The sequence below is a fragment of the Mus pahari genome, chromosome 15 (assembly GCF_900095145.1).
Source record: "Mus pahari chromosome 15, PAHARI_EIJ_v1.1, whole genome shotgun sequence".
Classification (NCBI taxonomy): domain Eukaryota; kingdom Metazoa; phylum Chordata; class Mammalia; order Rodentia; family Muridae; genus Mus; species Mus pahari.
In genome coordinates, this window is record NC_034604.1 from 68,770,761 (window position 1) to 68,792,880 (window position 22,120).

General features: G+C 51.2%; 1 protein-coding gene across 5 annotated transcripts in view; it reads right to left on the reverse strand.

Annotated features, from left to right (window-relative positions):
• The window catches only part of Ctif (cap binding complex dependent translation initiation factor), a 266,258-nt gene that overhangs the window by 158,768 nt on the left and 85,370 nt on the right, over positions 1-22,120 (reverse strand). For all 5 annotated transcript variants that reach the window (XM_029546899.1, XM_021214567.2, XM_029546901.1 and 2 more), the window contains 3 exons: positions 17,752-17,825; positions 16,736-16,840; positions 11,640-11,715 (listed from right to left, as the gene is read on the reverse strand). In XM_029546899.1, coding sequence (XP_029402759.1) covers positions 11,640-11,715; positions 16,736-16,840; positions 17,752-17,825 — 255 coding nt within the window. The remainder of the gene's footprint in view (positions 1-11,639; positions 11,716-16,735; positions 16,841-17,751; positions 17,826-22,120) is intronic.

A 22,120-nucleotide genomic window follows, 5' to 3' on the forward strand; every position in this document is an offset into this window, starting at 1 on the left:
ATGTGCGCGTGTGCGTGTGCGTGCGTGTGCGTGTGCGTGTGTGTGTGTGTGCGTGTGCGTGTGCGTGTGTGTGTGTGTGTGTGTGTGTGTGTGTCTAGCTCTTGCAAACTGCAGTAAGGTGGGTGGTGAGGCTACGGGGGGGTGAGATTGACTCACCCATCATGGGTCATAGATGCTCTCCTAGCAGAGACTAGTGTACTGGTGGCTAGAAGACGAACTGCCTCTGTGCCCTTAGTGAGCCAACTCATGGTCTGCTCCCAGCACTGAGTGCTTGGCGCCTCTGCGCCACCTCTTCCCAAGCCCCACCCACCCTCCGGCAGGGTAGCAGAGGGAAGGGCAGGTGTTCTTGTCATCACATTAGCCCTGAAGCAGGTAGCGTTTAGCCTGGCCTCCCTTAGGCCTGTGACTCTTACTTCCCACAAAAGCTCTCTAGACCACGCTGCCTTTGTGATCATCCCCTCATGACGGACAGAAACCTTCTGGAATTCAGCAAAGGATTATAGGCATGGCTCAAAGCAGGGCATGGAGCAGATAACCTTTCAGTGGTGGCAAGATCTGTCATTCACAGTCCCTACCCTGACCTGACCTGAAGAGTCAACCTGGTAGCTGCTGGGAGCTGTGTATGATTGTAGAAATTCCCTGTGACCTCTTTCAGGAAGTGTCAACAGAGTCCAGTCCATGGCTTGCCAAAGCCTTCTTTCATCCCACTCAAGAACATCCAGCCAAGCCCCATGTGGCCCTGACCCTGCACCAACTGATCCTGATGCTCGTGGAACCACCTCCGGAAGGCCACGCCCCTCCGGAAGGCCCCGCCCCTACTCTCCACGGCATCCTTCCATTCTCTACCATTACCTGCTTACTTCACTTTGATGCTGTGTCCTCTTATTCCTGATACCCTTCCCCCCATCCAACCAAGGCTGAGTTCAAGGCTTCCCTCCTCTGGGAAACACACACACACACACACACACACACACACACACACACACACGCGAGGGGTCATGAAACATGAGACACACTCAAAACTGGCCTAGCATCAAGTCCCTAGGAGGCCCAGGGAGGCTCCCAGGGCAGATGTGGTCTGACTTATTCAGGATGGCTTCAAAGAAGAAAGAGGGAAACTTTGGGAAGGAGTGACGGATGGGGGGGGCCTGGGTGTTGGGGGGAAGGCTATGGGTACCTGGGAGAAGCTCCCAGCCCCTCTAGTGAGCTGACGGCAGGCATTCTTGTAGCACTTAGTCTGAGGGAGCCACAGGAATCCAAGAGAACCTCTGTCCCCAGTCACTCCAAGACACCCAAGAACGGCTCCTCGCCCGTCAGGCCGGCCCTGTGTGTTCACTGTGATCAGAACTGGGGCTGTTAAGGAAGCACTTTGCGAAGGCAACTTACAAATACCTGTCCATCTCTGTGTGGCTCACACCTTGGACTCCAGCCTAGTCTTACAAGGACAGACACAGGTATATGATCCTCACTGTGTGGCCGAAGAAACGGAGGCCCTGACAGGATTATTTTAGAAGAGGTGTGTGACGCGCCATGGTGGGGGATGGTTTGGCTTTCTTCACATTGATGTCCAGGTAACCTTCTTCTGTAAAGGACTGGATAGGAAAAAAGTCCTGTAGGTTTGGCATCAACAGGGCGGTGACCTGGCTCTACAGCTCTACAAGGACCAATGCTGTCACAGCCAATGAACAGAAAGCAGAGGCTATACGGCAATAAAACTTGCAAAAAAATGGGCAAGAGGACTAGACTTAGTGTGTGGACTGCAGGTTGCCAGGCCCTGGCCTGACTGTGGGTCATATAAGGATGGTGGGCTCCTTGGTCCCCTAGAAGCCAGCCCTACACAGTTCCGAAGGCAGCTGCCACCTCGGATCCTGGCTCCCTGTACTCTGCTCCTCACAGGATGGGAAGGGAAGGACCCGGGAGAACCTGCTCAGACTGGGCCAGTTGCCTCTTCCCAAGGGCCCTTCCTGGTTGTCAACACCAGGAGTCTTCGACTCCCAAGTAGTCTGTCATTTCTATAAAAGCCTCACAAGTGGTGAAAATTACAATAGGCACGACTCACTAGCACGGGGCTCCCGTTCCCCACGGGCCCTACTACCTGGGTCCTCAGACAGGGAGCCATGGATTGGTCTCCTTTATTTTTATCCTGTTTTTGTCCTAATTGAGGAGACGCTGGGGGAAGGTCAGGATGGAGAGGCGAGGGGCTCTTGTAGGTAGGTACTCGTCTTCGGTCAGTAGGGAAGGGGAGCTTTGGAAACCTGTTTGATGTTTGACCCTTCCTTAAAACTGTCATAGGTGTTTCCCTCCTATCTTCCCTACCAGTTTCCATACAGATCACCTTTAGAAGCAGAGAGAGAAGACGGCCACATTCTCTGTGCCAATCAAGGAATGGTACTCACCTCTAACTTGCACATCCTTTGCTGCCTAGAGCCAGAAAACTGGTTTGTGGAACTGCTACCTCTTCTTCCTCACACCTCTCCCTCACACGAACAAATGGGCCAGGCTGTGCAAATCCTAAGGTAACTGACACTAGCTCTTCAGACCATAAAATGATAATGGAGCGAACCTGTCACCAGGCGGCTTTGAGAACTCAGGGACAGGACACACAGGCTCTATTCATGGCACCTATGAGGTAGAGATAAATGTCCTGGACCAAGGTACAGAGTGAGTGTAAGACCCTGGGGACAAGAGCAATCCGGGCGGGGCTCATTCACATCCAACCGTGAGCCCCCTGGCTGTGTTCACGTGTAGCTAACAATGAGTGGGTGAATGATGAGAGGTCCATAGAGCCTGTGTGTGGCAGGCACCAAGAGGAAGGATAAAGAGGGAGAGGCAGGGAGCCCAGGGATGGCATAGCTCAGAGGCCTTACTGAGAAGGCGACACCTGACCAGAAGACAGCTGCAAAAAACGAACTCAATAAGAAGTCTCTCCTCAGCTGTAAACAGGACGTCTTCATCAAACATCTCCCTTCAAGGGTCAGGGAGCTATGCAGAAGAGAAGGTGGGAAGACTGTAAGAGCCAAGAAAACGGTGTCTTCCAGACACAACAGGGCTGTTGCACATGAGAACTCACAGAGACTGTGACAGGATACATAGCACCTGCCCAGGTTCAAACCAGACAAAAGCCCCCACAATTGGCACCTGCCATGAGAGTGAAAATCCATTTTCTCCAACCGAGTCTCACTGGGTCTCTCGGCCACACTCCAGGGCAGGCTTGCAGGCCCACACAAAACAGACTCCGTGTTTTTTTTGTGAACTTTTTTCTTTTGTCTTGAGAGAGGTGTGTCTTCAAGAAAGTGCTTGGTGCGTGTTAGCAAGTGTTAGTCATTGCGATACACCCGTCGGTGGTGTCTCACTGGGGGGACACTAGAGAATGCCGTGCACCATCTACAGGGAAGGTACCCGGGCCCCGCATTTGAACCCAGTCCATCCAGTCAGTACTCGTGCACAGAATGAAAGAAGTCAGACTGCTTCTCCCACAGGACTGTGAGGTGACCAGAAGTAGCACAGCCTTAAGGTCTGGGGGCAGTGCTGGGGGGAGGGGGTCAGGGCCGGAGTCAGGGCTGGGGTGCGTGGAGCTTGGTGTTCATGTGACTTCTGTGCCTAGGCATTTTGGGATATTTTACTAATCCTGTGCCTATGAGTTCACAGATCCCGGAAGTTTCCAGGAGACTTGGCAAGAGTGACAACACAGCCTTAGGGAATGACAGTCACTCTTTCCCATCTGGATGGCTGAAGAGTTGGCCACAGCCACTCCAGCCACAACTGCCTATCAGATGCAGGGCAGAGGGCCCCACTCGCCTGTTATCACACGGTAACAGCGCCACCTACTGGAGGAGAGAGTTGGCTCCTGCCCCAGCACCAGGATTTACTTTGCCAAGTATGAGATGAATCAAGGGAATTCTTGGTTATCATTTTTTTTTTTGGTGGATGATTTTCATTTTGACATTACCTTTTCCCCTCAGGTCCCCAGGGGGTGAGGTGAGTGTATAACCCCCACCCAGTCTTCATCTGATGCGTGGTAGGGGGCGTGCTTAACCCTGATTACTATTCCCGTCTGTTGTCTTCTGCCTCCTCTTGTTCCCTTGTGTGGGGGAAGAAAATGCTTCAGACACATTCTCCTGAGGTCAAAAGGCTACTTACTGTCCCTTGGGCTTTTTGGGGTCCACCACAGGGAGTGTTTTGGGCACACTCATGAGGCAAGACATTCCATTTGACTTAGTTACGCAGGCCGTTCAGTAAGAGCCTGGCCCAGTTTCCCTAATCCAGCTCAGTCACCGAGGTCAGAGCCAACTAATAATTATTGACAGGCACAGGACTTAGTTTACAAAATGTCCTAGCCGAGATGCAAAAACGAAGAAGTAAGGTGTACCGTCACTCCTGTTGCCAAACAAATCACAGACGGCATGCCGTCTGCTTGGTGAAGAATCCAAGGGACAGGGACAAAACATATCCCTAGCTGGGCACAGGGGCACGTGACTATAAATCCCAGCACACTGGAGGCAGGGGGTGAACTAGAGTAAGTTTGAAGTCAGCCTGGGCTACACAGTGAGATTTGTCTCCAAAACAAAACACCAAAATAACAACAACGACAACAACAACAAACCAAAAACCCTCAAAAAACACAATAACAACACACACACACACACACACACACACACACACACACACACACTTGTATAGGAAAAACTTAGGCATCAACTAACACTGACATTCTAAAGAGTATTACAGAAACAACAAAAGACATCAGAGAAGTGAGCATGGTGGGAGGGGAGGGAGGGGCACTTCATTAGGACTTCAAGGCTCTTCTCTGTGCCCTGGAAATGTGAAGGAGACCCTGGGACTGCCTAGAGATCAGAAGGACGGCCTGTCAGCTTGGTACCTCTCTATGATAGCTGCTAAGCCGGCTGAGGTGGGTGGGATGGGGCAGAGACTCACAGCAATGAAGGGAAATGGCTCCTGAAGCCACTACACCTGGTGGTGATAACGCCCAGGCTGGGACTTCCTTTAGCATTGGGATGGAGGTGAGGCCAGGGGTGTGCAAGAGGAGCAGGCCTCATTCCTTCCTGAATTTGAACTTGGATGGCTCAGATCCTGGATCCTCATCTGTCCCCTTGCGTGCCCTACCAGTTCTTGTCCTTCCAAGGAGAGAGGCTGACACTTTTCCAGCTTCTCGAACTCACATCGAAGCTGCATTCCTTACACGCTTAGGCACCCGGGGAAGGTGGTCCTCTTGCCTGTGTAACTGTCCTCCTGGGGGTAGCAGCCATATGCTCTGAGGGTTCCTGGTGATCTTAGCATAGCACAGGATGTTTGGTCCTGAGTGGTGTGTCTTACTTCTTTTCTCTCCTCTGAGATCTGAGTAGGGACGTTTTGGGACAATCTGATCACCAGGCATCGATATGGAGGAGAGGACTGCTGGGGACCAGGGCTTCTCACTCAGCTAGACAAGGAGACAGCACACTGACACCCTCTAGTGGCAGAATGGTGCATCAACACCTTCTAGTGGCAGAGTGGTGCATCAACACCCTCTAGTGGCAGAATGGTACACTGACACTCTCTAGTGGCAGAAAGGTGCATCAACACCCTCTAGTGGCAAAGTGGTGCATCAACACCCTCTAGTGGCAGTGGTACAGTGACACCTTCTAGTGGCAGAATGGTACAGTGACACCCTCTAGTGGCAGAGTGGTGCATCAATACCCTCTAGTGGCAGAGTGGTACAGTGACACCCTCTAGTGGCAGAATGGTACAGTGACACCCTCTAGTGGCAGAGTGGTGCATCAATACCTTCTAGTGGCAGAATTGTACAGTAACATCCTCTAGTGGCAGAGTGATGAATCAACACCCTCTAGTGGCAGCATGCAGTCCTCCATGATGGTAACTGAACACCAACTGCACTGAAAATAGCAGGCAGACCATGCCATTCAGTTCACCATGCAGTGGCACATCAAATTCCCCAGGACCCTAACATTCACCCAGCCATGTGGGCCCCAGGCTCTGCCCTGCCCTATGGTTTCACCACTCAGAATGACTGAACTCTGAGTCCATGTTGCCTCCGGATGCATTACTTGACCAGAGGTCCTAGAGAGCAATGGCAGGCGAGAACCACACAGAGCAGCAGGTGCTAGTGGGTACTGTAAAGCCTGCCTTGGGCTTTCACCCAGCCCAGTGTCCCGCTCTTCTTCCCCTGCTGCCGCCACAGGGAGATGGACCTTGGTGACTCTTATGTTATCCACTGAGATGGTTCAATAGGTGAAATGCTTGCCTCACAAACAGATGGACCTGAATTTGACCCCCCAGAAGCCACATTAGATGCATGTGCTTGCAATCCCAGATTTGAGGAGAGAGAGAGAGAGAGACAGACAGACAGACAGACAGACAGGAGGATTCCCAGGACTCACTGGCCAGCCAGTCTAGCTGTCATGCCCCAAGCTTATGAGAGACCCTGTCCCAAAGGAAGCAGAAGGAGTGCCTGAGGAATGACACCTGAGGCGGTCCTCTGGCCTCCACAGAACACACACACACACACACACACACACACGGACACACACACGGGCACACACACGGACAAAGCCAAATCTTACCTACATTGGCCCTTACTAAATGCTATTTGTGGTTGGGGAGCCGTTCTTACAGCTGGGGTTCCTAGAGATGCAGGTGTGATCTCTGGACATGGACACCTGCTTACCCCAAGACCACGGGTAGCTCTGAGGGTCTAGGCCCACAGGTCTCAATAGCCCCAGCAATGGGAATTTCTATGGTTGGCGCTAAAAGGGATTGTCCCTAAGATCCACTGCTCGTTGTGAAAATACACCCAGGTAGGATTGCCAAGGGTAGGGTCCTGGGCTTTGTCTACAGGGGCTGGACCAGGGACCACTGACTCATCTGATCTCTAACTGAGGACAACCCCCCCCCCACATACACACACTGCCCCAGTGCTCCCAGGAGAACTGCCAGGGTCATTAAGCCTGGGGCCACTGGGGTCCTCTGCTCTGAGCTGAAACCCCAAGGCTTTAGAAAATACAGCAACTTAGGAAGGAAGGTGGCGCCTGTAGGGAGAGGACACAGACTTTCACCCTTAGGGACTGTGACCTGGGCAAAGTGCCAGTGTCTTGCTAGGCACTTACAGCTCTAACGACAGGGCGTTTGGTCTGTTACTCCTGTCGCTTCCTTGAAGGGACCATGCCCTTCCTGAGGAACAAATGCCATTTTCTCTCAAAGGCTGGGTCAGAGAACCTACCCTAGAAGGTTAGCTGAGTGAGGGACAGAGAGGGGACGATCGGTGGAGGTGCCTGAGCAGCGCTGCCTGTCCCCTCCCCCAACATTGCTTTACAGTTGAGTGTAGTCATGTGACTAACTCTGTCCAGGCATTCTTCTGGGACCAAACATTTAAGACCCAGGGCATGAACCCCTTTCTCTATCTCTGCCAGGGCTAACTAGATACCCTTGAGGTGACAAAAATACATACAGAGTCTGACTGGATCCCTGAATCCCCAAGGAGGCAACTCAGGGACATTTAGATCCCTCAGCACAATATTAATGTCTGTGTGAGCAGCCACTGAGACTCGAGGGGTTAATACTATGTTGTGGCCTATGAAATCCTAACACAGGAGATGATGGAAAGACCTTCAAGCCAAAGCCCAGAAACCGCACCCAAAAGTGCATCAGCCGGAAGTGAGAGAGGATGCTCTTAGCTGGGGGCAGTGTGGAGGGATGTGGGGGTGAAGGGAATGGGCACAATGACAGAGCAGATAAAACTCCCATGATTTGTAACCCCAGATAGTCACAGTCGTGCCTCTAGAAAGCCCTTCTTCAATGACATTCTCTCAAGAAGGACTGGGGTTGTATTATAAAGGTGTGTATGGCCTGAGTGTGTGTTATGAAGGACATATCACTACAGTCCCCCCACACTATTCATCCAGGAAGGGAGTCTGACTTGCGAATGAGAAGGAACACTGGGGCAGGAACCATCCTTCAGGGGTGAGAGGAGGTCTGAGGGACTGGGAGGATGGACTTGCCCTGAGAGGGCTTCACAGGGGAGATGACCTCAGCAAGACAAGGTAGAGCAAGCACGAGCTGGATGCCAGGCAGAGGAAAAGCAAAGAGAAATGAAGGATCGAGGCAAATGGGGACAGGGCCCAGCTGCACTGCAGGGAGGGTAAACTGAGCCCAGGGCAGAGGCCGGGAGGTCAGCTGGGTCAAGAGACTGGACAGTAGCTTGGGCCTCTACGGGAAGAGGAGCTGTTGGGGAAGAAAGAGCTAGAGTGATGTTAGTGTCTGTCTTCTCTTGAGGAGAGAGGGTGGAAGGCAGGTAGGAAATGAGTTCAGGCTAGCCCCCTTTATCTACTCCTTGGCTCTAGATGGGAAGGAAGGGAGCTAGTGGGTTTCTAGTGGAATTCATTTTATCTCAATACATGCCAAGAGATTCCAAGGCAGCTTGGGTTCCCTAAGCTGGAGAGGGGTTCTCGTCTTATACTTATACGGTGGTCTCCACGGTCTTTACTTGAGCACAGTGCCTTCTGGGTAAATTTGGAAGTGACAGTGTTTGATGGTCACTGCGCATGCTCTCCAGTCACTGGTTCTCAGTGACTGAGGTTAGTAGTCCCAGACATCCTGCAGGGTCTCATGTGACTCCAGGCTGGGAAGCCCTACACACGCCAATGCCACGGCCTGCGTAGCTGGCACTTGGGAGCCCCAACAGACATCTTGTGCAGGCACCTTCAGCTGGGTGGCGCTTAGAGGGATGTAACAAACTCTCAGAACAGCCATTCCCTACAGAGCTGCTTCTCTGGGACCTGGAATGCTCGTCTAGAGAGCAGTGTCAGCATCAGTCTAGGGAGACCTACAGGAAATGCAGATTCCCCCACGCAGTGGCTTAGCCACGTTTGTCAGAGTCAGCTGGGACCCGAGGTTTCTGTGTTGTATGTAGAAATTTCCTGTAATGTTTTAAAAGTCATGGATTCCTCTGAATGGTCCTGCAGCTGAGCAGGCCTTCCCATGATGCAGCAGGCTCAGTCTGTGCAGCCAGCACATGGCATACTCGAGAGCAATGCTGCCCTGTCCTTCTGAGATGAGGCTGTGAAGGGGTGACACTTTTGTTCTCTCACCAAGACATCCTCTTCCTTACACGCTTCTTGCAGTTGCTTTGGAAAAAGAATTTACTTATTTGTTTGTGCGTGTGCATGTGTGAGTGTGTATGTGTGTGTATGTACACATGTACATGATGTTGTACGTGGGGGGTGGTGCTCAGACCCACGGGTGCAGATAACTTTGTGAAGTGTTTCTCTCCTTTCACCTTTGTGTGAGCTCCAGGGATAGAACTCAGGCCACCAGCTTGCCTGGCAAGCTTGTTCACCCAGCGAGCCACTTTACTAGCTCCTTCCTTCCTTGCTTGACTCTGATGTATTGGCAACTATGACCTGTAAGCCAAGCATGGTGGCACACACTCAGGGGGAATCACTGTGAATTTAAAGCCACCTGGGCTACACAGAAAGACTCTACCAAAACAAACGAACAAAACAGGCTGGAATGGTTCTAGCCATAGGTAAGTGGGGAAGGACATCAACCATTGGTCGGAAGTTACGTCTCACACTAAAACACATGAGAGATGGAAGGGCAGGAGAGACAGATCCGCAGTAACTTCCAAAAAGGAGAAAATGCACCAGAGGGGATTAACACGCTTAGACATCACAAGAAAAGATGAATGAGCGTGAGGGCACGACGGAAGTTACTCCAAATAAAGAGAGAAGGGGAAAGACCTTTAAAAAAACGAGCAGACTTCAGGCAAGTCCTGGGGAACGAGAAGTGGGGCCCGCAGGCATTTGAAAGCACAGACTGGGGACCAGGAGGATACACACTGAACAGTTTCCAAATGTGCAGGCTGGGGAGTGGCTGGTGATAAAGTGCCTGTGTGAGAGCCAGAGGGTCAGAGTTCAAACTCCAGGATCTGTGTTAAAGCTGGGCTTGGTGCTGCATGATCCCACCTGGGGGAGGTAGAAACGGGAGACAACCTGGGGCTTGCAGACTAGTCGGTTTAGTTGAGGCTAGTCCAGGCTGGTCTACAGGCTGGTTAGGTTTGTTTGTTTTTATCAGTTTGACAAAAGCTCAGGTCATCTGGGGAACAGGAGCCTCGATGAAGGAACTTCCTCCATCAGACTGACCTGTGGGCAAGTCTGAAGGAGCATTTTCTTGACGGATGATTGATGTGGGAAGGCCCAGCCCATTGTGGGTGGTGGCATCCCTGCAGGAGGCTGAGCAAGCGACAGGGGGCCAGCCAGTAAGCAACACTTCTCCATGGCTTTTGCCTCAGTTCAAGGTTTCAGGTTCCTGCTCCAACTTCCTTCATAACAGAATTATTAACTGAAATAAAACTTTCCTTCCTGAGTTGCATTTGGTTATGATGTTTACCACAGTGGTAGAAAGCCAACGAGATAGTCAGTCTCCAAGAATAAAGGAGATGGCAACTGAGGGAAACCTTTTCTGCCATCTCCTTGTATACATTCATATAGGGACACACACATCACATACATAAACATCACATACATCACATACACACATCACATACACACATCACATACATATAGCACACACACATCACACACACACACAGCACATACACACAGAACCCACACATCACATACACACATCACATACATACAGCACACACACATCACATACACACACAGTACATACACATATCACACACATATATCACATATACAGCACACACACATCTCACACACACATCACATATACACACAGTACATACACACACACAGCACACACACATCACATACACACATAGCACACACATATCACACATACATTTCAAAATATGGCAAACACAGAGACTCCAGATTTAAGAAACTTAGTAAACCCAGAGAGAGATGGGAAAGAGACTCTGCCAGCCCACCCTCACTCAAGTGCTGGGGCCACACTGTGGACTCCCCGGCCTCTCTAAGTGACAGGCTCCAGGCAGGGCAGAGAGGAGAGAGGATGAAAAAACAGGATGAGATTCGGGAGCGAGATGAGCCCCACTCTCCAGTCCCTTCTGTGTGTGTGTGTGTGTGTGTGTGTGTGTGTGTGTGTGTGCGTGGGTGTGATAGCTCTAAGTGCCATCTCTAGGACAGCTAGGTCCCCACCGTCTCCTCTGAAGTCTCGAATTATTGGCATCTCTAGACCCGAGTTCACTCAGCTCTGCTGAGCGAGTCTTCCTTGTCTCAGAGCTCCGACCCATTCTGCGATAGGAACTCGCAGTCAAGGACAGAATCAGCAATCACAGCGGGTGCCGGGGCTGGCAGGACAAACTCAGTTTTCAAAAGCCACACTAGACACTCTGTAGATCTTCCACCCGTGGGAGCGTGCTACAGAATGCTCACCCGCCGTGGTGTCAGGCCAAGGGAAAAACTTCCAAGCTAGAATAGTGGCCAGTCCAAGTCCCCTTCATTCACGAGACAGGTCCTTGAATGTTTTTTATGGTATCACCAAGGTGGGTTGCCACAAACACTGCCAGTGGGACAGCTGGTCCCTGGTGAGTCCCCATTCTGCCCACCTGCTCCTATGACCCATGCCGTAGTCCATCGCTGGCGGGAGCAAGGGACCAGCAGGCAGGCTTGCCCAGGCAGAGAAGAGCGAGGACCTACCTGCCAGGTCGGGAGGACCTTCTCAATGTCATTCAGGCTGATACCATCTCCATCTTCCAGCTTCCCCTTTCCACACCTAGACCACAAAAGACAGAACCGCATTGAGAAGACGGCTCAGCAAGCCCTGGTCCCTGCCTGGCTACAAGAGAGGAGGGCGGGTCAGGAAAGGTGTGGCCCTGTTCTCAGCCACTCAGCCAAGGAAAGGGCTCCCGGGGTGGATTCCTGTAGCCCTCCTGCAACACACATCTGAAGGGAGGTGAGCGATGAACCTGCTGATGCCCCCTTCTAGGCCCGGCTGCTAAGCTCCCAGCTAATGACCACCCCACCCCCACAATTCCTGAAAATGCCGGTTCATTTGGCCCCATTGTATGGAAGGAAAAAAAATCAGTGAACAGAGAGACCAGACAACCGTCTCAAAGTCACACAGGCAGGCAGGAGATGGCAGAAACCCAGTGCAGCCTCCTTCTCATTCGTCTTCACGCTGGCTGCACCAGCCGTTCAGCTATATTGTGTGTGCTGTATTCAGGGTCACTCTGGATGAGCACGCATGCTGACTGGGAATGCTGGCCCAGTTCACTGCCCAAAGCTCTCACTCTTTTGCCCACTTAAGGGTACAGCCGCTAGCACCAGACTGCCAGAGTTTGAACTCCAGATGCATCCCTTCCCGAGAGACTCTGTAAACCACTTCCTTATACCCCCGTTTTTTCATTTGGGGGATGGGGATAATAAAAGTGCCCCAAATCATAACCTAGCTCGTGGATTAAAATGATAAGAACATAGGCACAAGGTAAGTATATCCCTTCTGCTGCGGCCAGTCCTACTGCTATCACGCTGCTTCGGGCCAGAGGTGGGGGGACCAATGAGAGCCTGGATCACAGGCTGCCCCAGCCTCAGGCATGTTTCTCATCTCTGACTCTCCCCAAGGACAACGCCTCCAGCTTCAACTCAAATTCCAGAGTAATTTTCTCATTTGTTTAAATATTTGCCTAGCATCGCTTCTGGTTTCCCGTCAAGGAAAACAAGCCAGATGTGGTTCCAGACAGGCACCTTAGAGCCCTAGAGGTCTTGGTAAGTAACAGTAAATTGGAAACTCACTTCCTAGGGCTGTGAGCTTGACCTCCACTAGAGGGCAGCATGAGACAAGAGTCCCAAAAGTCTGGTGGTTGTGTCAGAGTGTGTCAGTGTGTGTGTGTATATCTTGAAACCTAGACAGGAAAAAAAATCTGGCAGGCCAAATTAGCAAAGGCTTAGGTGGAAAAAAACAAGGATCTGAACTTGGTCTCCATTAGACCTTCCTTTTCTTCATTAAGCACGGCTACATGGGGCTGGGGGCCTAGCCCGGCACCTAGTTTCAACAAGCAGGGAACTGGTGGGAGATAGCCCAATGGAACTGTGGCCAGTACCCCATCCAGGGCACAAGGTGGCGCTGTGGAACCCAGAGGGGCGGGGTGTAGAGGTGATGGACAGAGAGGGCAGGAGGGAGGACAGTCTGAGGGGACAGTGAAGAAAGTCACAGGCCATTGAGTGGGAGGCACAGTAAAGCCATGAGTTCAAATCAGTTACACTGCAAGCTGGGCTTTGGGCTTCATTTTGCTAGAGAGCAAAATATGTGTTGAAGTGGAGGGTGTGCCGAGGAGATACCTGGGGTGGTCCAGGCTCAGGCAGATGGAGATGGAGCAGACAGGACATGAGGAGGGTGTGACAGGTGTAAGGTGAGAAAAAGAAAGGTCAGGCCTTGGCTACTACGCCCATTGTGAAGTTCTGGGCCACAGCAAGGAGGCAGAGGATGGCCTGGCTGGATCACGCATCCGTATTTGGACGAAGCATTCTGCCTGACAGTGATGGGCTGGCCCGGGAAAGCACCAACTGTGTGCCACTGGCCTGCGAAAGCACCAACTATGTGCCATGAGCAGACCATAGATGTTAGGAAGAAGGCACCGGGGAAACTGGCCCCACTGGAATGGCTGCTACCACTCTTAAAGGTCTCCTGGGCGTAAAACACGCCAGGGAACTGAACTCACCAGATGGAATTGGGCTCAGAGCCCACGGCAGACTCCATCGAGCAAGTATGGGCCTGGCCTTTGCCCGTTCACCTAAGCAGTCTGAGGTCAGCAGTGGGCAGTGTACAGAGGCCAGCTCTGACCCCTAGCCTGCCCGGCCAAGGTGAAACTTCCGACTATGCTGCAGGTGTGGCAGGCAGATGGTGGCTGTAGACCAGCTGAGTCACTGCTGCCAGTGGGGTTGCCAAGGCAACGGCTCGCTCCAGTTCTGTCCCTCTATGGGAACACAGGCTGTGGGAAGCCTTGGCAACCTGCTTCTGAGGGAGGTTGCAGCGGCTGGACACGTGGAGTCCATCTTTCACATGGCAAGGCTAAGGAGGGAGGCAGTTCCTGCCCTAGCCACAAGGTGGCCACAGGGCACTGCTCATAAATCCTGAGTGGTAGGGTAAGTCCAGGGCCAGGGTGTCCACCCCTAGAGTTGAGCCAGCTTCTGCTGGTGGGCGAGCCTAGTCAGAGGAGGAGGGCCTGTACTGGTGAATGGGGGTGGTCTGGTCTTCTGGTGTTAGACAGGACAGTGTTGTTGGGCACAGAACAATCTTCCCTGCGCAGACTTTAATCAGTACCTCCCACAACCTACTTATGAAGGGGCTGCTCCTCTGTGTGAGTGAATCTAACACACCAAGTGATGGTGTGTATATGTTCTGCCCTGAGATTGGCAATATTAGGTAGTGCCACTGTTGGAGTATAGCCCTATTAGGTATAGCCCTGTTGGAGTAGGTGTGTCATAGTGGGTGTGGGCTTTAAGCCCCTCATTCTAGCTGCCTGGAAGCCAGTATTCTGCTAGCATCCTTCCAATGAAAATGTAGAACTCTCAGCTCCTCTGCATCATGCCTGCCTGGATGCTGCCATGTTCCCACCTTGATGATAATGGACTGAACCTCTAAACCTGCAAGCCAGTCCCAATTAAATGTCCTTTATAAGACTTGCCTTGGTCATGGTGTCTGCTCACAGCAGTAAAACCCTAACTAAGACACACCCATCCGCCACTCACAGACTAAAGTGCCACCGCTCACAGTCTAAAGTGCCATGGTCACCTGCATTTCCCAAGTCTCAGCTTCCCCACTGGTGTCACCAGGCATTCTCCCAGAGGACACACACAGGAGGGACGGGAGTTGCCCAGGAAATGTCTCCACAGTGCTCCTTAGAGTTTTTACCTTCCAGAGTCCCTCATTTTTACCTCATTGCATGGGTATTTTATTTAATTTTTTCTGAACCCCATTATTCTGGCCCTTAAACAGGGTGAGGCCATCGCTGCTCCCAGGTCCCTGCTCAGAGCCTCTTATGCCACCAAGAGGCATGATCTCTACGGATGGGAAGGGGCAGAGCGGCTGCCAGAGGACACGTGGCATACAGTAAGACATCCCACCATGTCGGTTACGTTTAGTGTTAGAGTAACAGGGAGACAGGAGTGGGCAGCAGGGACAGGAGAGAAAGCAAATAAAATCATAACAGTAAAACTGAGTCCCAAAGTGGGAAGCAAATGAGGCCGAGGATGGCAAAAATGGGAAGTATGAGTGACGATGCATGATAATCAGCTTTGGGAACACTTTACAGCTCCTGAAAACGTTACCCAGAGTTCCCGCATGGCTGAGCAATCTCGTAAGGAGGGACCTAAGGGGATCCAGCTCATGATGGAATGTCCCAAGCTGTAGGTTCTATAAAAGGTAAGGACCCAAATTTTCAGCAGTGGATGAATGAGTGAACAATGGTGGAGTAGCTGGCACCATGGAGTATCACTCAGCTACTCTATGGAATATCACTCAGCTACTCCATAGAGTAGCTGGCACCATGGAGTATCACTCAGCTACTCTATGAAATATCACTCAGCTACTCCATAGAGTAGCTGGAAACAACGAGTATCACTCAGCTATTCCACAGAGTTTCACTCAGCTACTCCATAACTCCATGGAGAGTAGCTAAGGAGCATTACTCAGCTACAAAAAGGAATGGTCCATGGATGATAGTGATCAAACCTTTGAAAGCACAGAGAGGAAAGACAACAGACAGAAACGACACAAATGATTCCAATTCCATAACACCCAGAAAAAAATAAATACATCACAGAAACAGAAAGCAGACTGGTGGTTACCAGGGGTTAGGGGAGGGGCTGGACATGAGGTTATGACTGGAAGTGACCATCCTGTATGGGGGCAGCAAGAAGACTTGAGACAGTGATGGCAGAGCACTGTAAACACGCTCAACGCTATCAAATCGAGGTTTAAAGTGGTTGATTTTTATGCTGCATGAACTTTACCTCTGTAAAAAATTACTTTAAAGACAACTGAAAAGCAGCAATGGTTATCTATCTCACGGCTGTGTCTGGCTGGTGCCACCTATGTGTCCTGAGGGCAGCTCAGGCCCTGAGGCCACCTTTCAAAAGGCAGGTAATACTGGCTCCTGGAACCAACAAGGGTGAGTGCAGTGAAGTCTGCACTGGGACCAATTCCCAAACCACAGCTCCTCCATCAGCAGGCGGGTCAGCATCCCGGGAGCTCGTGTGAAGTGTGAATCTCCAGCCTCTACTGGGTCTGTCTAACTATCTGACACTGAAGCAAGACAAAGTCGCCTATATAGCTGAAGCCTCGAAATCAAGTACACACACACACACACGCACCTCATAGTGTCTTAAGGAAGTTTGCACTTTTGAATCGAGCTTCCATTCATAGCTATCCTTGGCTGCATGAAGCTGCACGCTGTCCACCAATCACAGGCTGGACATGGCTTCAGGGAAAGGAACCTCACGCCTACCGAATCTGAGATGTGTTCAGGGAAACCCCCTAGAGGCTCCAGTGGGTGACCCCCGAGAGCCCACTTGACAAGAGACACTCTTGTGTCTGCTCAGGAGCAGGCATAGGGGCTGGTGAGGAGGATGGAGGAATTCTCTAGAAAAGCCTGTACGCCTGCAGGGCTGAGCAGGGAGGACACATAGGACATGAGTTCACTCTGCGTCCCCTGTGCAGTGGAACAGAGCCCTGCCCTTCCCCACACCTTACTCTTCTCCATGTAAGAGCATCCCCCCCCCCCCCCAATCCTTACCCTTCTCTGTCAATGTGCGGCAGGGGCTGCTTGGGTGTGTGGCGGACCTTCCGATGGAACTGGGTGAAGTCCAGCTTTTCAGGCTGCAGGTCCCAGGTCGCACCACTAGAGGGCGAGGGAGGGCGACAAATAAAAGAAACCTTAATATAGGATAGCCAGGAGGCTCAGTGGGCAGAGAGGTTCAGACCCCACTTGGGATGGAACTCAAGGTATCAGGGCTTCACCTTTCTTCAACTCTGCTGTGGGAAAATATATGCTTCCCAAACCCGAATGTGGGCCTGCTGCCCACTCTGTAGGAGTCCCCAACAACAACCCAATGTGTTTCATGCCTACATTTAAAAAGGGCTGGAAAGAGGACAAAAACCTGTGCTCAGGATAAGGTAAGCAGGGCCATCCTGGGACTCTCACCACGGAGAGGCTGTAGTTAGGTAGCGTGGAGTTGAGTAGCTCAGGGGATGGGACAGAGATGAGCCCAAGGCCACTATTCAACAAGAGTGATAAGAACCAGAGGTATGTCCCAAGTCCTGAGGAGCCTGGTCAATCCCAAGCACCATCAGGAACCTTCTAAAATCTGAGCCAGTCAGTCTTCCTTCTGTGTGTGTGCTGCTAAGGAGCAAACCTCATGTATCCCTTAGAGACACTCCACCTCTGGACCACAGAGTCCAGTCCCTCTTCTCTGTTGGGTGGGGAGGGTGTGTGTGTGTGTGTGTGTGTGTGTGTGTGTGTGTGTGTGTGTGTGGTGACACCTCCGCCTCCCACTATAGCCAAGTGCCCCTTCTTCCATGCTCCCACCTGGCTCCAGTCCCTCCTCTGCTCTCCCCCTCCCCTTCAGGCTGCCCGGTTTCCTTTTGACCTCTGCCCTTTGGCTCTTCCTTTCTCGGAGCCTCTGCTAGAGGCTCTCCTTCCCCTCCAGCCTCATCATCTCTGTTTCCATACTGGATCCACCCCATAAGCCCTGATGCATGGCAGGAGACCCCGCACCAGCCCTGGACATCCGACAAAAAGGAGGAAGTTACCTGAAGGAATCAAAGGTATTGGCGGCCCAGATATCTGTGCCCAGCATGTCCAGGGAGTTGTTCTTGTTGCCATTCTGAAAGAGACAAGGAGAGGGGCTGGTATCACTATTGGGGCCAAGATGCTGTAAACAACTGGGTAGAGGTCCAAGCCTGAGAGGGCAACGGGGGCCTCTCTGACACCTCAGCCTGCATGGGTAGGGGCTGGAGGGAGCCACCTAAGGGACTACTGCAGCAGGAGCATCAGAGGGACACTGTGGAGACTGTAGGTCTCCTCCCACATGCAGGCCCTCACTGAGATGGTGTTTCCGGAGGTGTGTAGTCAGGACCCCATGTGCCCCCATCTCGGCTGCTGAAACCTGGGATCCGTTCTCAATGCCTCAGTACCCAGCAGACACTCTGCATGACTGTATGGCATGCACCACCACTGCCTGCTCGGCGACAGTGGTTTCTCCCTGGCTAGGGGCTCTAATAAACTGGATGTGATGAAGCATCCATGCAGGGGTGGAGTTTTGAATCATTTACGCCTTGCCTCCTGAGAAGCCCCAAGTCAAGCAAGGCTGCATTTTCCGCTTTCATCCACTGTGGCCTGTGGCCTTGGAGGCTTCCTACATGGCTCACCCCATAGACAGGAAACGCTTTACTTGGTGCCACTTCTACAAGGTGGTCACTGCCCTCTGGCTGCTGATCACCCCAGCAAACCCTCCAACCCCCAACTTCATTCTGACAGCCTCCATCGTTCCCCCAAGTCTAACTGCCCACCGTCGTGCAAGTCGGAGACACAGGAGCCATCCCTAGGTGGAAACACGACATCCCTAGGGGCGACCACAGGAGAACACTGCAGCATCGTCACAGCAGTGCTGGGCCAGGAGCCACCCACATGCCTGCCAACAGCTGACCGAACAGAAGAGCTGCTATGTTCACAGATTCAACTATGACACAGCAGTGAGAATAAACAAACGCAAGCGACGCACAACTGCACAAACAAACCCCACAGACAATGCGGAGAAGAGATACAAAGGAGTAGGGGATATAAGATGTAATTTACATAAAGTTTCAGGAGAGCAAAACTAAGCTGTGGTTACTGAAGTCAAGTGGGAGGGGACACGAAAGAAACTGACCCAATGTTCTATCTGACCCAGGCGAGCTGGACCAATAGGACACCTTGCTGCTCCTTAGGTGTCCTATGACCTCATGCTTAGATATCTGGTGCTGTCCCAGGTAGGACCCAATCTACTGATTATCTATGAAGATTGGTCCATCCCAGGACCCACTCTTACTCAGAGCCACTAGCTTTTGTGGAAAGGGGCGTGTCCCCATATACACTTGGGCAGCTACTGACACAACATAGAGGAGGGGTCACAACCCTGCCCGCAAAGCAGGTGTGCGATGACCTGTTCAGGCTGTAGCACAGAACCCATCATGACCTGGGCTCTGATTTGGGCACCACAGTAGCACCAATATAAAGGCACTGCCACAGCACTGTGGGAAATGCCTTGTGTGAGACAAAACAATGGATATGATGTTGCTAGGTAACAAAGTTTTTTCACTATGATCTTATGGGCCCGGTGTGGTACATGTAGTTTGCTGCTGACTGAAACTTCACTATGTGACTCATGATTGTCTGTGTGTACATACCACACATACTGTACATGTAGATACCACACACATCACATACATATATGCCATATACACCATACGTAAACATACCACATGCATCACACACACACACACACACACACACACACACACTCCCCACACAGGCTATACATATATAAACCACACATACCAAATGTAATATATATATATATATATATATATATATATATATATATATATATATCTGGATAGTTTTATGTTAACTTAAAAGTCATCAGAGAGGAGAGAACCTCAATTGAAAAAAAATGCTTCTATAAGATCCAGCTATAGGCAAGCCTGTGGGGTATTTTCTGAATTAGTGATTGATAGGGGAGGGCCTGCCCATTGTGGAGCTGGAGGGTCTGGGTTCTGTAAGAAAGCAGGCTGGGCAAGCCCTGGGGAGCAAGCAAGCAAGCAGCACCCCTCCACGGCCTCTGCATTAGTTCCTGCCTCCAGGTTCCTGCCCTAGTGAATTCCTGTTTTGATTTCCTTCAGTGATGAACAGTGATATGGAAATGTAAGCCAAATAAATCCTTTCCTCCTCAAGTTACTTTTGGCTATGGAGTTTCATAACAGTCATAGTAACCCTAAGATAGATATATATACAAATATATATATATATATATATATATATATATATATACATACTACATACCATAATACACATTCTATACATGCATATACACCATACATGTATATAACATATACACATACACACCACATACTACACATATATATGTCATATATATCATACATATATACCCAACATACCATAATATAGATACCACACATAATATATATATATATATATATATATATATATATATATATCATGCAACATACATATACATACCACACACAATATACATGCCACACATTGTACACTATCACACACAACACATATTATGCATATGCACACTATACATACACACATACCATACAAAAATATACTACATATACCACATATATGCATACTATATACCATACATATTATACCACATACCATACACATGCATACCACATACAACATACATATGCATAGCACATGTCATAATATACACCACACGTACACACATCATACACCATATGAATGCCCACCATACATCATATGTATACATACTACACATACTATACATAGATACACGTACACATACATCATCTGTTCAGTCCTCCTACTGCTCACAGATATCAAAGAAGTGCAAAGTGATAGAGGCTGCAGACAGACTCCACTGTCTACCTGACTTCTGGGACACCATACCAGGAGCCAGCTGCCATCCCCATGCTACCCCATGACTTGCATAGAGAAGTGACTGTCACACTGGGGACAGAGAGGAAGGAGCTCAGGGTTAGGCTTATCCCAGGACATCCTGACCCCACAATCCTCTAGGCTCCTGTTATGGGAGTCTCAGTTTCCCCACTGCCACATGGGCAACAGGAAGGGACGCTGTGTGGCTTGGACTTCATCCTGTTTGTGGCAGCTCAGAGGCCACTCTGGGCTGAAGAATGCACAGGACTGCCTTCCTCTCTGCCACAGAATACCCTTTCCGGACACTCAGAAACACAGGGGAGCACTTCCTCCACACAACCCTTCCAGCACAAGAGCGTCTTCCCTCTGGTGAGTCCGGCTCAGCAGTTCTGTGGTGCTGCAGCTTCCTGAGTAGCTGTGGCTCCAGACCTTTAGATACTGTGCACAGAACTTCAGTGCCTGCCTCAGAGTGGGAGCTGACCCCTTCCCAAATGCTCCCGGCACAGCTCCCTGGGGTGCTCCCCGCATAGCTCCCTGAGGTGCTCCCCACACAGATCCCTGAGGTGCTCCCTGGCACAGCTCCCTGGGGTGCTCCCCGCACAGCTCCCTGAGGTCCTCCCCACACAGCTCCCTGGGGTGCTCCCCGGCACAGCTCTCTGAGGTGCTCCCCGCACAGTTCCCTGGGGTACTCCCTGCACAGCTCCCTGGGGTGCTCCCCGCACAGCTCCCTGGGGTGCTCCCCACACAACTCCCTGAGATGCTCCCCGCACAGCTCCCTGAGGTGCTCCCCGCACAGCTCCCTGGGGTGCTCCCTGGCACAGCTCCCTGGGGTGTTCCCTGGCACAGCTCCCTGGGGTATTCCCCGGCACAGGTCCCTGAGATGCTCCCCAGCACAGCTCCCTGGGGTGCTCCCCAGGCTTTCAGATGCTAGTGGGTATCAGAACAGTGCTGGAGGGTAGTGCTGTTAGTTCAAATGTTGTCCATCTGGAGTGGTCCAGGACACACCTTTAGAAATTGGTCCTAACTCCTTTGGAGTCTGAAAGAACTGTAGAGGTAGGGTAGTCAAAAAGTCTCCTTATCAAACATCTGGGACATGCTGAATTAGCAAATTAGCATGTAGCAGCAGCTTATTAGGAGTCAGGGCACGGAGGGGTGTACACAGGAGATCAAAGGAGTGAGGCCCGTGAGCAGTGGAGGGCCACAGGCTATCTCTCTTGAATACCCAGCATGTGGCAAGTTGTGTTTATGGATAGTGGGGGTGTGAAGTGATGAGAAGCCCAGGCTGCGCATTTGGAGATCGGGCAGAGCCTGGCTGAACAGGGCACAGGACACCAGGAGGACTCTATATGACCAGGAACACTGAAGGTAATGCTCTAACCGGAGACTTGGGAGGTGCGCCTATTGGATTCACTCAGCATATCTGTGGCATGCAGAATGGGAGAAGCCCTCAGACCCAGCCCTGGCCCTGGATGCTCATGAGTGTTGTGG